This window comes from Oncorhynchus kisutch, linkage group LG6 (genome assembly GCF_002021735.2).
Source record: "Oncorhynchus kisutch isolate 150728-3 linkage group LG6, Okis_V2, whole genome shotgun sequence".
Classification (NCBI taxonomy): domain Eukaryota; kingdom Metazoa; phylum Chordata; class Actinopteri; order Salmoniformes; family Salmonidae; genus Oncorhynchus; species Oncorhynchus kisutch.
Window position 1 is genome coordinate 37,761,552 of NC_034179.2, and position 22,202 is coordinate 37,783,753.

Genomic DNA, 22,202 nt, shown 5'->3' on the forward strand with positions numbered 1-22,202 from the left:
CAGGCAGACATGCCTTTCTCCGTTTCATAACTCACCACCCCCAACCTCCCCATTATGGCTATGTGTCACATCGTCTGATGCAAAGCTCCTCTTGATGCCAAAATGAATGTCATTGGCCTCCTGAATCATTCCTTACGTATTGGGAGAAACTTGTTGCCTATTGTGTCTCCTGTGCTGAGGCTCTGCCTTTCTGTGTGTGTGTGTGATGTTGTGGTATCATTGCCTCAGAAATGTGACACAGGTATGTGGATTAAAGTAAATGAGCCAGTTCAGACCAGGGGGGGATTCCCGGGGGGGGGGGGGGGCAATGTCACTTTAACTCTCTAGTCTGGAGGAGGGTGGGGGGGCTCACATGAGGGAGCGCATTGCCCACTATGCCTGCACCGGGTTTAAATCCCTGACCCTGACAATGCGCCCTGACAGCCTAGGCCAGCCACAGGGGAGAGCAGCCCTGCTGATTTAACATTTTGTCCTGAGAGCCCTTGCGCCGCTCTGAAAGTATGGTAACTTCAGCATTGATTTAGGGGACTTTAATGATAATAATGTGAGCTGTGAGACTTGAGGCGGGAAAGGGGAGGAGGGGTGTGCGAGTGAGAGCTGTGTTTCTGGCGCCATCTCTTAATTCCTCCTCCTCGAGTGCCACTCCTGCAGTAAATAAGGGCTTAGTGATTTGAGGCTTTATGGAGAGCATCAATACAGGCCCAGCCTGACTCCTCTCAGAGTGCTTCACTGCTATTCTGCTACTGCTGGGTCTGCCTCCTGCCTCCTGCCTCGGCTGAGTCAATTCACTTTTAATATCTTTGTCATATCAGGAGATGTTTTGAATTGAAATTCTATGAATCAATTATAAAGAAAAAGCTGTATTGAATATGTACTGATGTGGTCACAGTTGCGAACAAGTAATTGTTTGTTTGTTTGAGGGACTTTAATTCTTCTCGTCCAAAGGAAGTGGCATTCATAAAATTGTCAACCGTTTTAGGAGACAGATGCAAGTGTTGCCATCTTCAAATTTGTCCCCTGTCTTGCTCAGTACATATTTAATTTGGTAATGATGGAGGACAGTAAGATTGTATCACTTTGTCAGATTGCATTTTACATTCAGAACATGTGTTTGTGAGTCTCCCTCACTAATTCATGATATAAAATATTTTGAATTCAGTCTAAACATTTACATATAAACAGAGAAGCAGGCATTTAAATTATATCTGGAGCTCTCTTCCTTGTGTAATGCTTGTGTCCATGACAACTCTCACCCTGATGATGTGTCAAGACTACAGACAGAGCATCACTAGTTGTCTGACCCATGAGTAAACTCTCTTCAGGGAATACTGTCCTGTTTCTGATTTTCCTGTTCAAGGAGGATTTACCAGTACTATCCAGTGTTACTTAGTGGAACAAACATTCTTACAATTTGATAAAGAAATGGCCCTAAAATGGAACCCAGTGGTGCACCTTTCTTTTGATTGGGTATTTGCTACCTTATTTGTGTTTACAATAAATTGCTAGCATGCTCAAAGATATTCCATTACTTTTAAGTTGATGCATATTAAGTTAATTCCACTACACTGAGAAATTTGATTATTCGAGAAATCCCTTCAGAGAAACCGTTCATTGTAGTGCGTATTGAAATCAAACTGTCACACGTTCGTTTTGATCACCTTGATGAGCACGTGTCTCCCAACTCTATCTATAAGAACCATTGTGTTGCCACAGTACACCCAGTAACCCAGTCAGATACATATCCCTGACCGTAATTAGTCACCATTACTTAATTATATTCATATTCCTGTCGGCTCTTTAAATGATTATTTTTAAATGTTCTAAAACAAAGCCCACTCTCTCACTAAGAGGCCCAAGAATTTGGCTGCCCTCTATATAGCTACTAAATAAAACTCCTAACTGCTACTGCGTGACATGACTCAGTAATTGGTCAGTGGCTACTATAGAGGCAGAAATATAGACCTCTGGACAGGAAATCGCCAATAAGAAACAGAACGCAGATGGGATTTAATAAAGTAAGAGAGAAGATAAATAAAGTACAGTAAACCCAGCCTTGCTTCAAATGTCTGTCATTCTCAAACCATCTCAAAATGGCTCTCGCCGATGCCTCCCAGTAAAGAAGCTTCTTAAGCCACTAAAAGCATTTCTTTATAATTCAGCAGCGAGGAGCGCCATGTAACTTTCATGAAGTTAAAGGGGCTGGAAAGACGGCTCCCTGTACACCTCTCTCAAGCAGGGCGGAACCGCACTGCAGCCCGTCTGGCCCATTAGCGTTCATTGTGGTTGGCGCAAGGGCCCCCAGGCCTATTATTGACGGAGGTAATCGCCCCTGTTTAAATCAACCCAGGTTTAAAAATACCCATCACCCACGTCACACCGGCCCGGCTCAGGCCCCAGTCTGAAATTCCTGCAGCCATTTTCATTTATCTCCTCTGTGAATAAATAGGACGATTGGCAAGGACAGGAGAAGTCCCTGACCTTCGCAAAGTCCCAACTTATCATCACGGGAATTTAGAGTTTCACTTTGTTTTCCATGAGCATGAGCTGGGTGAGAGATAACGATATACTGTAGATCTCACTATATACTGTACATCTTCTGGTGTGAAAGCAGTATTTGTGGACTGCTTAAATAGGAAGAAAAACAAATTACAAAATTGATACTCTTGGTGTGATTCAAAGTAGCAGATTGTCAGATGCAGAAGATGCAGTACACAAGCATTTCGGCTCTCCATAGGGGGAACAAGAGAAATAAGGTTATTTTTCTGCTCCCTCTGTTCATTATCTACAAGGCAGAGCATGACGTGTGGTGCATTAGAATATCTGAGATGTCTGAGATACTTCTGGAAGCCCTCAAGGGTTAGGGAAAGGGCCAAGCGAGGCAGCCAGATCTCTTTCAGTTTTTTTTATTTGTGAAATGAGCGAGCGCTTCTTTTCCTGTCAGGAAATGAGAACACAATGGGGAACAGAGCTCAGCATGCGGCGCCCACAGGCCCATGTGGACACACACCACAGCAGGGGGGAGGTGGGGGAGGGAGGGAGCGGTGGAGAGCTCAATGGCATCTTTCTACTATACCCCCCCACACACTCTGCGTCTGTAGCCCCCCCTCCCCCCCCACGCTGCGGCTGTAGCCTCCCCCTGTCTACGTACACACACATATGCATGCCCACAAACACATTCCCGGCATCTCCTGATTCTGCCCCTACTGTCGCCAAAACCTCTGAGGGAACACGTCCTTGCATGTAGCGTGAAGTGTGACGCGTGTATATGTCATGTGTGACGCCACCAGAGTGTTCTGTCTCTCCCTGGACCACCTCTTCTTCTCCAAGACACCGCTCAGAGTCTATCTCAGATACACTATATATACCAAAGTATTTGGACACCCCTTCAAATGAGTGGATTTGGCCATATCAGCCACACCCGTTGCTGACATGTGTATAAAATTGAGCACACAGCCATGCAATCTCTATAGACAAACATTAGCAGTAGAATGGCCTTACTGAACAGCTCAGTGACTTTCAACGTGGGACCGTCATAGGATGTCATCTTTCCAGCAAGTCAGTTTCTCAAATTTCTGCCCTGCTAGAGCTGCCCGGTCAACTGTAAGTGCTGTTATTGTGAAGTGGAATCGTCGAGGAGCAACAACGGATCAGACGCAAAGTGGTAGGCCACACAAGCTCACAGAACGGGACCGCCGAGTGCTGAAGCGCATAAAAATAGTCTGTCCTCGGTTGTAACACTCACTTCCGAGTTTCAAACTGCCTCTGGAAGCAACGTCAGCACAAGAGCTGTTAGTCGGGAGCTTCATGAAATGGATTTCCGTGCCTGAGAAGCCGCATTCAAGCCCTAAGATCACAATGCACAATGCTAAGCGTTGGCTAGAGTTGTGTAAAGCTCGCCGCCATTGGACTCTAGAGCAGAGGAAACGCCTTCTCTGGAGGGATGAATCTGGGTATGGCGGATGCCAGGAGAATGCTACCTGCCCCAATGCTTCGTGCCAACTGTCTAGTTGGGTGGAGGAGGAATAATGCTCTGGGCCTGTTTTTCATGGTTCAGGCTAAGCCCTTTAGTTCCAGTGACGGGAAATCTTAACGCTAAAGCATACAATGACATTCTAGACGAGTCTGTGCTTCCAACTTTGTGGCAACAGTTTGGGGAAGGCCCTTTCCTGTTGCAGCATGACAATGCCCCTGTGCACAAAGCAAGGTCCATACAGAAATGGTTTGTCTGAAATCAATGTGAAAGAACTTGACTGGCCTGCACAGAGCCCTGACCTCAACCCCATCGAACATCTTTGGGATGAATTGGAACGCCGACTGCGAGCCAGGCTTAATCGCACAACTTAACTAATGCTCTTGTGGCTGAATGGAAGCAAGTCCCTGCAGCAATGTTCCAACATCTAGTGGAAAGCCTTCCCAGAAAAGTGGAGGCTGTTGTAGCAGCAAAGGGGGAACCAACTCCATATTAATGCTCATGATTTTGGAATGAGATGTTCGACGAGCGGGTGACCACATACTTTTGATCATGTAGTGTATATTTGCTGTGGCAGTAAAACGTTTCTTGATGACAAACTGTCATCGTAAATTAAATTGGGAAGGAAGAACATGGATCGAATCACTCAGCGGAATCGAAAGAAATCAGTTGCTAAGGAATGAGGTTTAAATGTGAGTAAATCTTTAGCATGCAGTGTAGGCTATTCTTTTATTTAAGGGCACACAGAATCAGTGTTACTCATTCAAACCCCACCAAGCCTAGTCAGGCAACCGAATGATACAGAAACCTTCAGGAGACATGATGGCTGTGGCAGAGAGAGACATGTACAAAGTGGCATAGGAGTGGGACAAATGCAGGAAGTCACTACTGATTTTGCATAATTGCGGTGTAATTTTGGATGGCTGTCTCTTCGTAAGGGCACCGGGAGCCCAGGGAGAAGGCTGTGAAGTTGGCAGCTCTCACAGCGCTGGGATTAGTGCAACACTCACTGACTGTGTGTGTGTGTGTGTGTGTGTGTGTGTGTGTGTGTGTGTGTGTGTGTGTGTGTGTGTGTGTGTGTGTGTGTGTGTGTGTGTGTGTGTGTGTGTTAGCATAGGCATACAATAAAAAGGAGTGCCTGGGAAGGGACTCAACCTTTTAGGTCATTAAAAGTGTTTTTTCAAGAGGATAATGTGTGAATTTCACATACAATATGTGTGTGATTGTGTAAAGGCATACCTGTCCTCGAACCTACTCCTCTCTGCCACCATATCCTTGAATAAGGTGTCCCTCCCATATATGATTTAGCCTCTCTTCAGTGGCCCTCCCCCCGACACACAGAGACAGGGGTAACTGTGATGATGGCACAATGGTGGTGCCCGCTCTCTGTGATCTCCCTATGACATTGACGCTGATGCCAGGCGACGCCCGCTCTGCCCCAGAAGAGCGACGTGTCAGCCATCACAGACCATCACTGTGTCGCCGCTCCGCTCGCCCATCCTATCTTAGATTCACTCGTAATAAATGATCTAGGATCAGATTACCCAACTCCCGATACTCTCCTCCAGCATTAGGGGGATTACAAAAACATCTGACCCTGGACTAGTGGTTAGAGAAACATCAACCTGTTTTTGTAATGTTAGGCTACAGCGATGAGGATAGTTAGTAGAACTAGATATCCATACTACTGTAGCTGCCTACAAGTAGTGTTTTAGACCTGGCCCCCATACGACAACCCCAGGTAACAGAGATGGCGCGAGCTAGCTGTTTCCTGTTTCCCTGGGAAGCCCAGCTCTATGCTCTTAAGTCACCATCCTCTCAGACTATAATTCCCTGCTTAAAAGAAAGCTGCAAAGCCAGTAATGCCTCCTACCCAGCCCAAAAAGAAACGCACTCAAACTCTCTCTCTCTCACTCACACACCACTCTAGATCAGTTATCCACAGCTTCAAACTTGCTCTGCAATTACAGGGTTAGGCCAGGTCACAGACGGAGACGAGGCCAACGGTGTCCCCTGGACCCTAAGCCAGTGCCAAAGCCTTCCTTGTGTTTCATCTCGCTTCTACTAGCGTCATTAGGTTAGCAACTGCCATGCTATTTTTAAGTTGTTCCCGCACCCCTAAAGAGTCTAGATCATTAGAGAGGTGTTATGGTATACCTGTGAGCTCGACACACACACACACACACACACACACACACACACACACACACACACAATTATATATGTGTTTTTGTGTGATCATTCAGAAGGCCGCCCAGCCGGCGTTGCCAGATGCCCTCCCCTGTCAGAATGTGCATGGAGCTGCATTGGAGAGCGAGACAGATAATCTGCACTTTGCCATGGCCGCACAGTCACGCAGGGCCTTGGCACACACAGTCACACACACACCGGTGCCATCCCTCCTTCCTCACTCCCCCCAGTAACTGTCTCTCCTACTTCACCGTCTCCCCCTTCCCACCACTTTCAATAGAAAACCAAAGGAGGAAAGCAGCCTTTTAAAATGGTGTCTGGCAGATCCCTTTGCCCAGTAAGCTGTGAGCCTTAATTGCTCCATCTGCGATCGAGAGAGAGGATGAGGGGTGGGGGGGAGGAAGAGGGAGAACGAGAGAGAGAGGGTAAGAGAGGGGGGGGGGGACTTGGCCCTGTGTACTTTGATCCAGATGTTTTCCAGCGAAAGCCCATCTGAAAATGTATCATTTCTCTCTCCTATAGGAGCGAGAAGTGACTGGGGCTCACTGGCGTTGGTCAGTGGCAACTGCCTGCCTCGCTCCATAAAACAAAACCTCTAACAGAGTCTTGGCAGCAGATGTCCAAAATGCGGTTTTTATTTGATTTCTCCCTTTTGGAACCCATTGTTTGGTGTCTGTAAACACTATATGTCTCTTCTGGACCCTTTTAACTTGGTGTGTGTGTAAGTTGCTGACTTGCAGTTGTACTGTGCCACATCTTTTAGTGAGGTTGAGCAAACACTGCCACCCTATGGGTTGGGAAGGAAACTTTAAATATTGGGGGGGAGGTGGTGTGTGTGTGTGTGGGGGGGGGGGGGTCTTTGTTGACTGACACAAGCAGTGTGTTACCCCTACCTACAGTGCATTCTGAAAGTATTCACACCCCTTCACTTTTTCCACATTTTGTTATGTTACAGCTTTGTTCTAATATGGATTAAAACAAAAATAATCCTCATCAATCTACACACAATACCCCATAATGTGAAAACAGGTTTATTTACTTTATTTACATAAGTATTCAGAACCTTTGCCGTGAGACTCGAAATCGAGCTCAGATACATCCTGTTTTCATTGATCAACCTTAAGATGTTTCTACAACTTGTTTGGAGTCCACTTATGGTATATTCAATTGATTGGACATGATTTGGAAAGGCACACACCTGTCTATATAAAGTCCCATAGTCAGTGCATGTCAGAGCAAAATTCAAGCCATGAGGTCGAAGGAATTGTCCGTAGAGCTCCGAGAAAGGATTGTGTCGAGGGTAAGGGATCTGGGGAAGGATACCACAACATTTCTGCAGCGTTGAAGGTCCCCAAGAACATAGTGGCCTCCATCATTCTTAAATGGAAGACATTTGGAACCACTAAGACTCTTCATAGGGCTGGTCACCTGGCCAAACTGAGCAATCGAGGGAGAAGGGACTTGGTCAGGGAGGTGACCAAGAACTCAATGATCAGTCTGACAGAGCAGAGTTACTCTGTGGAGATGGGAGAACATTCCAGAAGGACAACCATCTCTGCAGCACTCCACCAATCAGGCCTTTATGGTAAAGTAACAAGACAGAAGCCACTCCTCAGTAAAGGCACATGACAGCCTGCTTGGAGTTTGCCAAAAGGCACATAAAGGACTCTCAGACAATGAGAAACAAGATGCTCTGCTCTGATGAAACCAAGATTGAACTCTTTGGCCTGAATGCCAAGCGTCACATCTGGAGGAAACCTGGCACCATCCCTATGGTGAAGCATGGTGGTGGCAGCATCATGCTGTGGTGATGTTTTTCAGGGCCAGAGACTGGGAGACTAGTCAGGATCAAGGGAAAGATGAACAGAGTAAAGTACAGAGAGATCCTTGACAAAAACCTGCTCAGGGTTCATCTTCCAACAGGACAACGACACTAAGCACACAGCAGTGGCTTTGGGATGTCCTTGAGTGGCCCATCCAGAGGCCAGACTTGAACCCTATAGAACATCTCTGGAGAGACCTGAAAATAGCTGTGCAGCGACACTCCCCATCCAACCTGACAGAGCTTGAGAGGATCTGTAGTGAAGAATGGAAGACACTCCCCAAATACAGGTGTGTCAAGCTTTTAGCGTCATACCCAGGAAGACTGAAGGCTGTAATTGCTGCCAAAGGGGCTTCAACAAAGTAAAGGGTCTGAATACTTAAGTGATATTTCAGTTTTTATTTTGTTATACATTTTGCAAACATTTCTAAACAGTTTTTGCTTTGTCATTTATGAGGTATTGTGTATTTACTCCATTTTCGAATAAGGCTGTATGGGAAAAGTCAAGGGGTCTGAATACTTTCTGAATGCACTGTATATGTACGCATCTACCTTAATTACCTCGTACCCCTGCACATGGTCTTGGAACTGGTACCCCGTGTATTTAGTAATCATTATTCCTCCTGTTATTATTAACATTCAGTTATTTTTCTATTTTCCGTGTGTCGACATGGGCCAGCATCCCCGTGGAACGCTTTCCACACCTTGTCGAAACCTTGAAGGGCCAGCCCATGCCACTTCAATATTTTGTCTTGCCCATACACAATCCATGTCTCAATTTGTCTTAGGTTAAAGAAGGAATTTTAAGCCTTGTCTCCTCTCCTACATCTACACTAATTGAAGCGGATTTAACAAGTGACCGATAATGGCTCATAGCTTTCACCTGGATTCACCAGGTCAGTCTGTCATGGAAAGAGCAGGTGTTCTTAATGTTTTGTACACCCAGTGTATATATTTTTGGGATGTACAGTAGCTCTTTACTCCTCCTCTCGTGCTTCCCCCCCTCCCTCCCTCCCCTTCTCATCCTCCTCCCATCCCCTCCTCTACCGAAGGATGACCCAGTTAGCGGCGATGCCAGGACTGGCTGGCTGCTCACACTCCCAGAGCAGTGGAGGAACGCTCAGTCAGCAGCAAGGCTAAGACCCGGACGTGGCTCTCAGGAGACATGTGACACCTCCGCAGACACACAACACACACACACACACATACACACACACACACACACATAGACATAGACCTAAACACTTACATACAGTACACGCAGATAGAGTAGGTACACACACATACACACACACACACGCTGCCTCAGGGCTGCTCGGTGCAACCTCAACAACAGCCATACACATGAAGCCTCTGAACCCCACAGTAGGCGGGAGTTAGATCCTGCTGTCAATCAATAGCTCACATAGCTAGGCCAATGGGACACCTTTCTTACTCTGATACCCTACAGGTAGAAGTCTGCAAGTGTATAAAAAAAGTTTACCAAGGTTAAATGGTGAGTAAAACGTAAGTTTTACGGTTTATTAGTCATATGTACAGGATACACATGCTATACACAGTGCAACAAAATGTTTACTTGCAGAAGAACAGTACAATGGGTCATTTTGACAAATAATTCATATTTTTGAAATATTTTTGAATCAAGGTTATACTGTGTTATTTTCCTCTGAAGATTGGTAGCGCTCTTATTACATCCAAACGTCATACAATGGCTATCTATACTTGAGGAAATGATTTGATTGACAGCGCATGATAACGAGGTGGTTTAATGTATAGAGCGCAGCTGAGGCTTTTAGGTGTGTGTGTGTGTGTGTGTGTGCCACAGATCATATAAAAGGATGTGTGTGTGATGGTGAACATGGAGGACTCACCACTAATATAGCTGCTTCCATGTAAAGGAAAGCTGATAAAAAAATGCATCAAAGTGAGAGGGGTGGATTATTATTTGTGTTATTTGTATAACCAACCATGCTATTGAAATAGGTTTGGACAAAACCCTTTCTCCTCTCTTGCCAGCTGTTGTCCAGTGTGTGTTATTGAGGGCAAGCGAGGGTTCAGGGAAGAGTAATCTGTGACCTGCGTTTGACCACCTCTCCCTACCTCTCCAAGGACAACGGAGGAATATGATGCAGTATTTGACTTGGTCCGTGACGGGTCTCCAAAGTGTGTTTCCTTTCCTTTATCATTTAGACGGTATAGTATTTGAGAGGTAATCTGGAGTTGATGTTATGTTCTATATGAAGTGCCTTGGTAAGAGCTGTAATGGTTTTGCTGTATGGGTGGGTATTTGTGATGTAGAGTGTTGGTTTGGAGCTAAAAAAAGAAGTTTTCATAACATTTCAATCATAAATATTATGATTTTTGATCCTCGTGCAGTGCAGTGTAGTTAATGTAAAAGCAATGCTGTATCATATCACCAGCATACTAAAGCAATGCCATGGCTATGAATCAGCACTATACTCCTCTACTTCAGTGTTGATGAACTTGAATGCAAGAGCTGTGGCGCCTCTTGGCCCAACGCCAAATCACGTCACCCCCTTGATGACTCATTGGTTAGTTGCCTTGGTGCGTTCCAGTTGTAGGAGAGCGCTGTCTGTCTTCCCAGTCCACAGCAGAGAAGCACTCAGTCTTCATCATGAACTGATAGCGTTGGAAGCTCAATATCTTTAAGCAGGTTGTTACTGGTTAATGACATTAACGACACTGCTATTAATGCCTTAGGCATAAATTCTGTGGTGGAAGTATTACAGCACTGATAGATCTGGAGCTGACGCTGTTAAGGAGTCATTCATTTCTATATAAATGCAATCCGATTCATGTTGAACTACATTTGAGCTGACATCATTTAGTCGACTGGTCGATTGTTTAGTCGAAAGCCTGTTGGTCGACCGAGATTTCTTCAGAGGAGCAGTCGTAACGTTAAAAAAACGATGTCATGGTCCACAAGACACCTGTCTGATTCGCACCTGTGTCAGTGTACATATCCATCGCGGAGGCCATGTGGTACTAACATTTTATATGGTTATATTATGTAAAACGTAATGGTGCAACACTAATAAATCAAATATTATTTTATAACAAATGCACTTTCTCTCGTGTTGGATACAGTCACTGTCCACGGTTCTGAAACATAATCTTCAGTGCGCCTTAGAATTGGCGCCTTTCCCTATGTTGCTACTGTATGTGCTTAATAGCAACGTTAACCAGCCTATTGGGATTGAGAACAATGCAGCAGAGGCAGCAGCATTGATGAGAAAACAGCCCGTGCCTTAGCCTAATTGTCTAAGAAAATTGAGGAGAGAGGAAACCCCAACTTAATTAGGTCTACTGTAAAATCAATAGCCTAACTGTTAAATGTGCCTGGCTTTATAAATCATCCATATAGATCTACATAAATAAGAGAGATCTTGTTTCTGTTGCCTCTGGTTGAGTGTTTGTTTAAAAGCCTACTGATTCCATAAGCACCAAGCCTCATGCCACGGCAAATTGTCTGATAAAGCAATTTCACCGATTTGGCTGTTTTTAATCTTTGCTATGCTGTAATAAAGGCTTTACTATTTTTTGCCGTTCGAAAAGACTGCTATTACTTATTTATTTGGTGTTGTTTACACTGTTCCGAACAGGCAGAAAAAGTATACTGTAATCTGACAGCACCTGTTTGTCACACATAATATACATGCAGCTCTCTCTCATATATCCTCCTTTCTCTTGATCGCCTTCTTATTGGTCTTATTACAGTTATTATGATCACCATAATATTAAGTAATGTCATTGTCATTAGTAGGCTTTATATAGTATCCTTGTATATAACCACCATCGAGCTGTAGGCCTAAGAGCGCATCCTGTTTAGTCTTGATAGGGTAACTTACTTAGGCTTATTTCAATATATAGGCTACTATATCAATCAATCAATCACTCATTAATTCCTTCATGCCATCACACAGCATATGATACATTCACGCTTTGAAATGCAAACAAGAATTTTTGTTTTCAAATTAAATAACAAAGGCTGCTTTCAATAAATAGCCCAAACAATAAATAAACTGCAAATCATGAACTCATGCAACTGTTTTTAGTCTGCTGTAATAAAGGCTTTAAATTGATTTTGTTTTCATTAGAACATACTCTCTGATACATTTATTTATTTAGAGTTACTTACATGGTTCCAAATGGTCAGAAAAAAATATAATATTGTAATCTAACAGCAACTGTTTGGTACACATAATACTCATGCAACGCTTGTTCCGATACCCTCAATTTTCTTGATCTCCAGTAGTTTCTACAACTAAGTCAAATGTCTTCCACAGATCTGACTTCCCCTTTCCCTCCTGAGCAACCAGCAAACATTCACCTGTTTCGAGTTTCTTTTCCACGTCCTCTGCATCCATTTTGCGGTTACTCTGTTCGGAGTTTGTTATAACCAATTTATTAATGTGATTGACAGGTCAGGTCCTTTTGGTCACATGCAAGTGATGCTTACATGATTCACATAAAAAGAGCAAGGGTTGAGAGAATGTTTTTCCTAAAATAATTTGGTATTTCAGTAACATAACCTTTCAGTCCGAAACAAGTAAGAAACTAAATGGCTGAAATGTTGTTGCAGCTTCAGCACGGACAGTGCAATAAACACTTGCTGTGCTGCCTTTTCGCTGCAGTATGGAGGAGAGCGAGACAATGTGTGCCAGTCCCACAGCCACTCGCTGTGGGACTTTTTAACAGTGTGACCATCAGGCTCTTTCTTGAGTAATTTGTGTTTAATTATTTAATCAAACTGTGTGCTAAAAGCATCAGACAAGCTCAGTGCATATTTAGTTGATTTTATTCAAACACATAGGGTGTGTGTGTCTATATCTATATATATATGCTTAAAAACTTTGAACAAGGCGACTCTCGGTTGACCAAGATTTATTTTAGTCGGGGACAGCCCAAAACTACAAACAGTGCATTCCGAAAGTATTCATACCCCTTGACTTATTCCACAGTTTGTTGTGTTAGTCTGAATTCAAAATAGATGAAATAAAACATTCTCACCCATCTACACACAATAACCCATAATGACAGTGAAAACATGTTTTTAGAAATGTTTGCAAATCTATTGACAATGAAATACAGAATATCTCATTTACATAGGTATTCACACTCCTGAGTCAGTATTTTGAATAAGCACTTTAGCAGCAATTAGGGTTGCACATTTTGGGGAATATTCAGAGGTGGAAACTTTCCGTGGGAATTAATGGGAATATATGGGAATTAATGGAAATATATGCAAATGTAATATTAATACCATTTCAATATAGATGTTTTTTGCATTGGATAAATTTACCATATCATATGGAGACCAAAACATAAACCTTGTACCTTATCATAAGTAGACATAATTGCAAATGATTAAGTCCTTCCAATAGAAATAAATAAAACAATTTAGTTACGAATTGAACTTTAATTAAATGAGTTGACTCTTCACATGGGATGATTTCACTGAACAACAAAAGAAAGGGAATATTGAATGATCCCTAGTGATCCATCACATCTCCCAAAAATGTTTTCAACATATATCTGTAAATTGAGTAAAGACACTCAAGCTTTGGTTGTCTTCCTCTCAGGTGTCCATGTCTTTTCCCTGGAGCTCCTCAATGTCCACCTCTTGAACATCAGACTGAGGCCTCATCTTCACTGTCACTTTCCAACCTTGTTGAGGATGGCTCGTTGTCAGGCTCAAAAAGCCTCAAATTTGCCCGGATGGCAACCAATTTTTCAACTCTTGTATTGGTCAGTCTGTTGCGTGCTTTGGTGTGTGTGTGTTCCCAAACAAGGACCAGTTGCGCTCTGAGGCGGCTGATGTTGGTGGGATTTGGAGGATGATTGCGGCAACGGGAAAGAGCCTCAGATTCACAAAGTTCCTTCCACCAGGTGACTGATGAGATATGTTGGCACGACTGCCATATTGCATCCCCATCCCAAAGCCCTTGCTTGGAAGTGTACTTTGCCAGTCTGCCAATAACCTTGCCCTCATCCAGGCCAAGGTGGTGAGACACGGTAGTGATGACACCATAGGCCTTGTTGATCTCTGCACCAGACAGGATGCTCTTAACAGCATACTTGGTGTCAAACATGTATGCTGCAGCGTGTATGGGTTTCAGGCAGAAGTCTTCACGCTTTTTGATGTACTTCAGAACTGCAGTTTCCTCTGCTTGGAGCAACAGTGAAGTGGGCAGTATGGATTTCTTCTCTTACATCTGCAAGCAGAGTGTGAACATCAGACAGGATGGCATTGTCTCCCTCAATCTGTGCAATGGCTACTGCTATAGGTTTCAGGAGTTTCAGGCTGCTTACCACTCTCTCCCAAAATACATCATCCAGGAGGATCCTCTTGATGGGGCTGTCCCTATCGGCAGACTGTGATATGGCCATTTGTTGGAGAGATTCCTCCCCCTCCAGGAGACTGTCAAACACGATGACAACACCTTCACAATGGGTGTTGCTATGCAGCTTCAATGTGGTGCTCTTATTCTTCTCACTTTGCTTGGTGAGGTAGATTGCTGCTATAACTTGATGACCCTTCACATACCTAACCATTTCCTTTGCTATCTTGTAGTGTGTATCCAGTGTTTTCTGTGCCATGATGTCCTTGAGGAACAGATTCAATGCATGAGCAGCACAGCCAATGGGTGTGATGTGAGGGTAGGACTCCACCACTTTAGACCAAGCAGCCTTCATGTTCGCAGCATTGTCTGTCACCAGTGCAAATACCTTCTGTGGTCCAAGGTCATTGATGACTGCCTTCAGCTCACCTGCAATGTAGAGTACCGGTGTGTCTGTTGTCCCTTGTGTCTGTGCTCCTGTAGAATTCTGGTTGAGGGGTAGAGATGTAGTTAACCTGTTGCGACGAGCAATCCCATATCCGGGATCTTAAGTATAGCCTCAAGCTCATTAGCATAACGCAACGTTAACTATTCATGAAAATCGCAAGTGAAATGAAATAAATATATTGGCTCTCATGCTTAGCCTTTTGTTAACAACACTGTCATCTCAGATTTTCAAAATATGCTTTTCAACCATAGCAAAACAAGCATTTGTGTAAGAGTATTGATAGCTAGCATAGCATTAAGCCTAGCATTCAGCAGGCAACATTTTCACAAAAACAAGAAAAGCATTCAACTAAAATGATTTACCTTTGAAGAACTTTGGATGTTTTCAATGAGGAGACTCTCAGTTAGATAGCAAATGTTAAGTTTTTCCAAAAAGATTATTTGTGTAGGAGAAATCGCTCCGTTTTGTTCATCACGTTTGGCTGAGAAAACCCCCCGAAAATTCAGTCATCAAAACGCCAAACTTTTTTCCAAATTAACTCCATAATATCGACAGAAACATGGCAAACGTTGTTTAGAATCAATCCTCAAGGTGTTTTTCACATATCTATTCGATGATAAGTCATTCGTGGCAGTTTGGTTTCTCCTCTGAATCACATGGGAAAATACATGCAGCTGGAGATTACGCACCTATTTCGACGGAGGACACCAGGCGGACACCTGGTAAATGTAGTCTCTTATGGTCAATCTTCCAATGATATGCCTACAAATACGTCACAATGCTGCAGACACCTTGGGGAAACGACAGAAAGTGTAGGCTCGTTCCTGGCGCATTCACAGCCATATAAGGAGACATTGGAACACAGCGCCTCAAAAATCTGGCTCACTTCCTGTTTGAAGTTTCATCTTGGTTTCGCCTGTAGCATTAGTTCTGTGGCACTCACAGACAATATCTTTGCAGTTTTGGAAACGTCAGAGTGTTTTCTTTCCAAAGCGGTCAATTATGTGCATAGTCGAGCATCTTTTCGTGACAAAATATCTTGTTTAAAATGGGAACGTTTTTATCCATAAATTAAAAGAGCGCCCCCTATATCCAAGAAGTTAATTATTCCTTGCCCACGAACATTTGACCACCCATCAGAGATGATTGCAATACAGTCTGCTTTCTCTATGATTTGCTTGACCTGCACTTGAACTCTGCATCCAGCAAATTAGTAGATAAAGCATGTTTGGTTGGAAGGGTGTATGCTGGGCGAAGAACATTCAGAAATCTTTTCCAACACACATTGCCTGTGAGCATCCGAGGTGAACCAGTTGCATACACTGCTCGAGCAAGACATTCATCAGCATTTCTCTGACTATGTTCCTTCGTTGAGTCAAAAAAAGTTCTGATTCCAGGAGGACCATGAGCTGTTGCTTTCGATAAGGTTAATCATAATCACCTCTGACAAAAGTCCATCTACTTCTATTCGAAGTTGCTTATTGTGAGCGCTGAGGGAACTTTATGCACTTGGCCAGATGATTCTGCATCTTTGTTGCATTCTTGACATATGATTTGGCCCAGTATTTGCAAATGTACACAGCTTTTCCTACATTAGCTGCAGTGAAATGTCTCCACACGTCAGATAGTGCCTGTGGCATTTTCCTGTAAAGACTGGAAGAAAATTTGTAAAATAAACAACAAATACAATCCCATGTACAGATGAATAGTTAAGCAGTTAGATTAAACAACTCCTTTGTAAGATAAATGTTTTAAAATGAAACATGTATTTAAACAGGTGAATTAACACTCCTCAGTAAGCAGGCTCAATCAAGCTAAAACCTACATGGTAGCAAAAACTAACTAGCAGAAATTGTTAACAAGTTAGAAATGATTTAAACACACTTTGCTGTAGGCTACTATTTACTAGTTAATATAAAATATATTCACCCCACTTAGTATTGTAATCAAAACTTACCAGAAAGCATGTAGTCTTTGGCTCAGACAGTGTAGTAGTGTAGGCTCAATAGCATCTCATTAGTGTGCAAGATCTTGAGAATCAGCTGTACATGTGATGGAAGAATGCACTGTGCATGCAGAGGGTTGCAATTCCATTGAATTGGGGATAGTTTAACCAAAATATGCCACAAGACCTAGAATTGCCTTATGTGTATACCACAAAAAATGTTCACTGTTATCAGCTAACTTTTTTGATGAATTTAAGCAAAATTCCCAGGCTTAACTTCCCATGGAAAGTTTCCGACCGTTTGCAACCCAAGCAGCAATTATAGCTGTGAGTCTTACCACACCTGGATTGTGCAATATTTGACCATTTTTATTATTTTCAAAATTCTTCAAGCTCTGTCAATTTGGGCGTTGATCATTGCTAGACAACCATTTTCAGGTCTTGCCATAGATATTCGAGTAGATTTAAGTCAAAACTGTAACTCGGCCACTCAGAACATTCACTGTCTTCTTGGTAAGCATCTCCAGTGTACACCTTCCTGTCTCCTCCCTGTCTCCTCCCCTTCATCTACACGGATTGAAGTGGATTTAGAAAGTGACATCAATAAGGGATCATTGCGTTAACCTGGATTCAGCTAGTCAGTGTATGTCATGACAAGAGCATATGTTCTTAATGTTTTATATGCTCAATGTATATTTGGGCTTGTGGTTGAGGTTTTTGTCCTGCAAATAACTGAATTCATTTCCCAGTGTCTGGTAGAAAGCAGACTGAACCAGGTTTTCCTCTACGATTCTGCCTGTGCTTTAGCTCCATTCCGTTTCTTTTTTATCCTGAAAAACTCCTGTCCTTAATGGCATACTTCTGGATTTTGGATAACTTTTATTATGTGTCTGCGTGCAGTTTGAAGGAAGTTGCTAACTAGTGTTAGCGCAATGACTGGAAGTAACACGCTAGCAGATACCCAGAAACTCCGTCATTGTGCTAACGCTACTTAGCATTGGCTTGCGAAACTATCTCTTAACTTCCTTCTTACTGTACACAGAGACACAAACATTTGACTGATATGATTGTTGTCGTGTTCTCTGATAAAAGTTGGATCTCCTCTCGACCACTCTCTCCCATCTCTCTTTTCTTAAGCAATATATCCATCCTTCCTTTCAGATCGACGCGGTGAGTAAAAGAAGTAAGGAGTCAGAGGCTGCCTTCCTAAGCGTGTACAAGAGATTCATCGATGTCCCAGGTAAGTCTCAGCTCAACTGTGTGTGTGTGTGTGTGTGTGTGTGGAATAGAGATTTCACAGCGATTTCCACAGCAGCCGAGGCACCCTAAACAATTCCGGCATGTTTGAGAGACACGTCTCTTGCGCCACACACACTTCTGATTACTTTTCCTGATGTTCCTGAGACGATGTGCCTCCAGGAGCTTGTGGGGAAAATTAAGGGTTGGGAAGGACATGATGATTTCAACACACTGACAGACGCACAGTCACTATTAATACCAGTGTTGTTGTCCATGGAGATCTCCTGGACAGTGTTTTTTCCACCTAACTAAAGCACTGAGGGACTTCCTGGCTAGGCTGACTAATAGTGGGACAGTCAACATGGGAGGGTGACTGGAGTATGTGTTATTCTGTGACGGACTGCGATTTCTGAGCTGGCTCGTGTGTGTGTGTGTGTGTGTGTGGCTGTCTGGGAGGCTGTCTGAGAGCCTTGTCTGCCTGCAGTACATTTTCTCCTTGGTGAACCTTATGGAAACACATGCGAACACACACACACACACAGGCCTGTAGGAGCAAGCCGGTCTGCTTGGGGAACCACTTAGTACATGCGTAAATTACTGCTGTTGTGGTTTGGAGATCCCAGCCCTGCCTAGGATCTCTAAACCACACCACGCATTCACACACAGCTCAAAGCCTACCAAGACAGACAAGCAGCACCTAGAGACCTTTGCCTTGGCTCCCGTACATCAGTCCGTGTTCCAAGTGTGTGTGGGGGGGGTGGGGGGGAGTCCAGGAATGTCTGTGTATTATCAGTGTAATCTGGAGCCTGTTAATTCTTGTCTCCACGTCTGTATGTCTGAGGATGAATGATCACTACTCCACTGATTATCACATAGGTGTGTGTGTGTGTGTGTGTGTGATCACACACACCTTAACGTCAGTGTGTATCCACCCCTTGGAGCTCTGCTGAACACACCAGGGAAAATACACACCCTCACACACACCCTACCTGACTCTCACCCTGATGACACTTGGCGGTAGAATGTCAAAGTTGACAGGTGTCTCCACCTACTGTCTTCCCTCTCTAGCCTTCTCATAAAGCCTTTGGAAATATTCACACTTTTCTCAAAGACAGCCTAGTGTTCTGCAGCAGGCTGGAGTGGCGCACTGAGCAGTTGGCACTCAGTCTCACTCCTTCTGCTCCGAGCACACACACTCTCTCATTCACTCACTCACACACACACACTCTCTCATTCACTCACACACACACACACACTCGCTCGCTCTCATCACTCACACACACACACACACACACACACACACACACACACACACACACACACACACACACACGCACACGCACGCAGAACCTCGCCCATCCAGACAGTGTTGGTGCTGCCACTGCCTGTCTAGTGAAGGGACAATCTCCCAGTTATAAGTTCCAGGGAGGACAGGAAGAGAGATATTCCGACACACACTGTGGTCAGTCCGTCTGTGTTGGAGAGAGTAGCAATGGAGTGGTAGGCACTGGGACTAGGCCGACAGAGACGGGCTAGATGTGATACAGCCCTGTACTGTGACAGCACTCATCACCATAATGTTACATTATGACCTCTCCTGTCACACTGTAGTTCACATTGACAGTCGTTTTTTAATCATATGGGGTCATTCAAAGCACCCTTAACAAGAGAGGATATCATCATAGATAATATTGAAATGGAATTAAATGATTAGTTCCCCATCCAACCCTTCAAGAATGTCGGTACTACTGTCATTTTTTTATGACGAGAAGTCAAAGTGCATTTTCACAATCAAATAAGGATTGGTGTAGCAGGGGAACAGGTTGTCCATGGCCAGACCAGAGCTCTTGTTTCAGAGTCTTAGATGAACACTTTGTGTGATGACGCAGGGTGTTAGAACACCGCGCGCCGTTGTTGACATAACAGATCTTTTGATAATGCTGTTGTGTCCTCAGCGGCTTGACTGGTACTCTAGACTGCTTCTCCCTCCAAGGACGTGGTGGAGATAACTTGGCCCTTGTTTCACGTAACAGAAGGACTATCTTAGTGGGGAGAGGAGTTTATCAGATTCACAAGGCACTGGTGTGTTTGACGTGGTGTGTGCGTCTTCCACAGCGCTTTCAGAAAGTATTCACACCCCGTGACTTTCCACAGTGTGTTGTGTTACAGCCGGAGATTTTTTTGGTGACTGCCGACACACAATACCCCATAATGTCAATGTGGAATGATGTCGGCCTGGAATATATGCTCTTATACTCTCCCTCTCGCTCTTCCTCCTTTTACCTCCCGTTGTTTACCCCTCTCTACCACTCTTTTCATATCCCTCCTCTTCCTCCCCCCTTTCCCTCTCTCTCCCTCCTTCTCTGCTCTCTCTCTCTCAGGGCCAGGGGGGCTAATGTAATCATATGATTACATAATTAACCCAGCTGTCTCATTAAAGAAAATCAACTGGAATTGGGGCATAATTAGTCATACGGCAATTAGTGGCCGCGTCGATGCCGGGCACTGATGAGGCCAGGACTGGCAGCGCCCAATGTGTGTGTGTGTGTGGGGGGGGGGGGGGGGGGTTAGAACGCCCTGCCAGTCTCCAAATGCCTCCCTTACCCATCCCCATCACCGCAATTTCTGACCTTGATTCAAAAGAGGACCACAATCAGTCATTGACTTTTTCATCACCAATGTGTTTTACAGCTTTGATTTAATTCAGTTTATCAATATATACATTTATCAATCCACCGTTTCCACCACTGTGGGTTGTGCCATTGGCTGAGGACCTATCACAAATAGGCACTGTAGTCAAGAGTGTAGTTGTGCAATATATGTTCTGCAAGGGTGTACATTATTTTCATACAAGCCCGCTTTAGTCTGTTTACAGGAATGTATTGTTGTCCCATGGGTTTCTCTGCCCAAGCCCCAAAGATAAGAAAGTCATCATCATTGTCCTGAATCCTAGCTATCGCCCCTCTTCCTATCTCTATTTTCCTCTCTCATTCATTCTCCCTGCCTCTCCCTTTCTTGCCCTTTTTCTCTCCCTCTCTTCATCTTCTTTGTCTGGGATACTTGTTCACGTGTGTGTGTGTGTGTGTGTGTGTGTGTGTGTGTGTGTGTGTGTGTGTGTGTGTGTGTGCTGCAACCACAGCAGCGCTGTCTCAGCACTCCTGCTCTACTCTGTACGAATGGGGGCAGCTATACATAGCTCTGCTGCTCTGGCACACACACACACACACACACACACACACACACACACACACACACACACACACACACACACACACAGGACTCATCATCAGTCAGCCTCATGTGACTCGCCCTGGCCACTGCCAGGGACACAAAACCCCACAATACACCTTATTGTTGCAGTGCCTGGATTGATGTTTGAATGGAGTGAGAGGTAGAGGTTAGAGACAGAGAGAGAGTGGTAGGGAGGGATGAATGGACGGGTGGGTCTTAGGATCTCCTCAATGAACCGATCTTCAGAACATGCTACACTAATACTAGTCATATATACACCAAGCTGTTCCACTTTGAAAGGCTGCTCTGGTGTCAGACATGCATGGTGGATGTGCATAGTCCAATCCTGTGTAGTCTAATGATTAGTAATGTATCTTGTTGACTTGTATAGTGATTTCTTGTGATTTGAGATGCATAATGAGTAGTAACATAAGTGTCCTCTCCCGTCCCATCAGACCCTGTGTCGGCCCTGGAGGCTACCCAGCAGCTACAGCTGAAGGTCCAGAGGATGCACGACATTGAGACGGAGAACCAGAAGCTCCGCGAGACACTGGAGGGCTACACCCAGGAGATCGCTGAGGTCAAGAACCACGGTGAGACTGAGACACACACTCTTATTTGGTTTTTATTTTGGGTAGATCAGCTTTGATATTGCAGATTGTGGCTTCTATCAATGTAATTGTCTGAAACATTTCCAATCACCCATATCCATTTTATATATATATATATATATATATATATATATATATATTCTTTAATAATGATTATTATTAGGTATATTTTCCTTCACATACTCTTTGTACCTGCAGTGCATTAGAAAAGTAATCAGACCCCTTGACTTTCTCCACATTTTGTTACGTTACAGCCTAATTTAAAAATGGATTCAATTAATTGTTTTCCTCATCAATCTACACACAATACCCCATAATGACAAAGCGAAAACAGAAATACCTTATTTACATAAATATTCAGATCCTTTGCTATGAGACTCGAAA

General features: G+C 43.9%; 1 protein-coding gene across 4 annotated transcripts in view; it reads left to right on the top strand.

Moving 5' to 3' along the window:
- LOC109892789 (homeobox protein cut-like 1) overlaps positions 1-22,202 on the top strand; it is a 263,867-nt gene that overhangs the window by 141,855 nt on the left and 99,810 nt on the right. For all 4 annotated transcript variants that reach the window (XM_031826693.1, XM_031826696.1, XM_031826695.1 and 1 more), the window contains exons 4-5: positions 17,899-17,977; positions 21,663-21,800. In XM_031826693.1, coding sequence (XP_031682553.1) covers positions 17,899-17,977; positions 21,663-21,800 — 217 coding nt within the window. The remainder of the gene's footprint in view (positions 1-17,898; positions 17,978-21,662; positions 21,801-22,202) is intronic.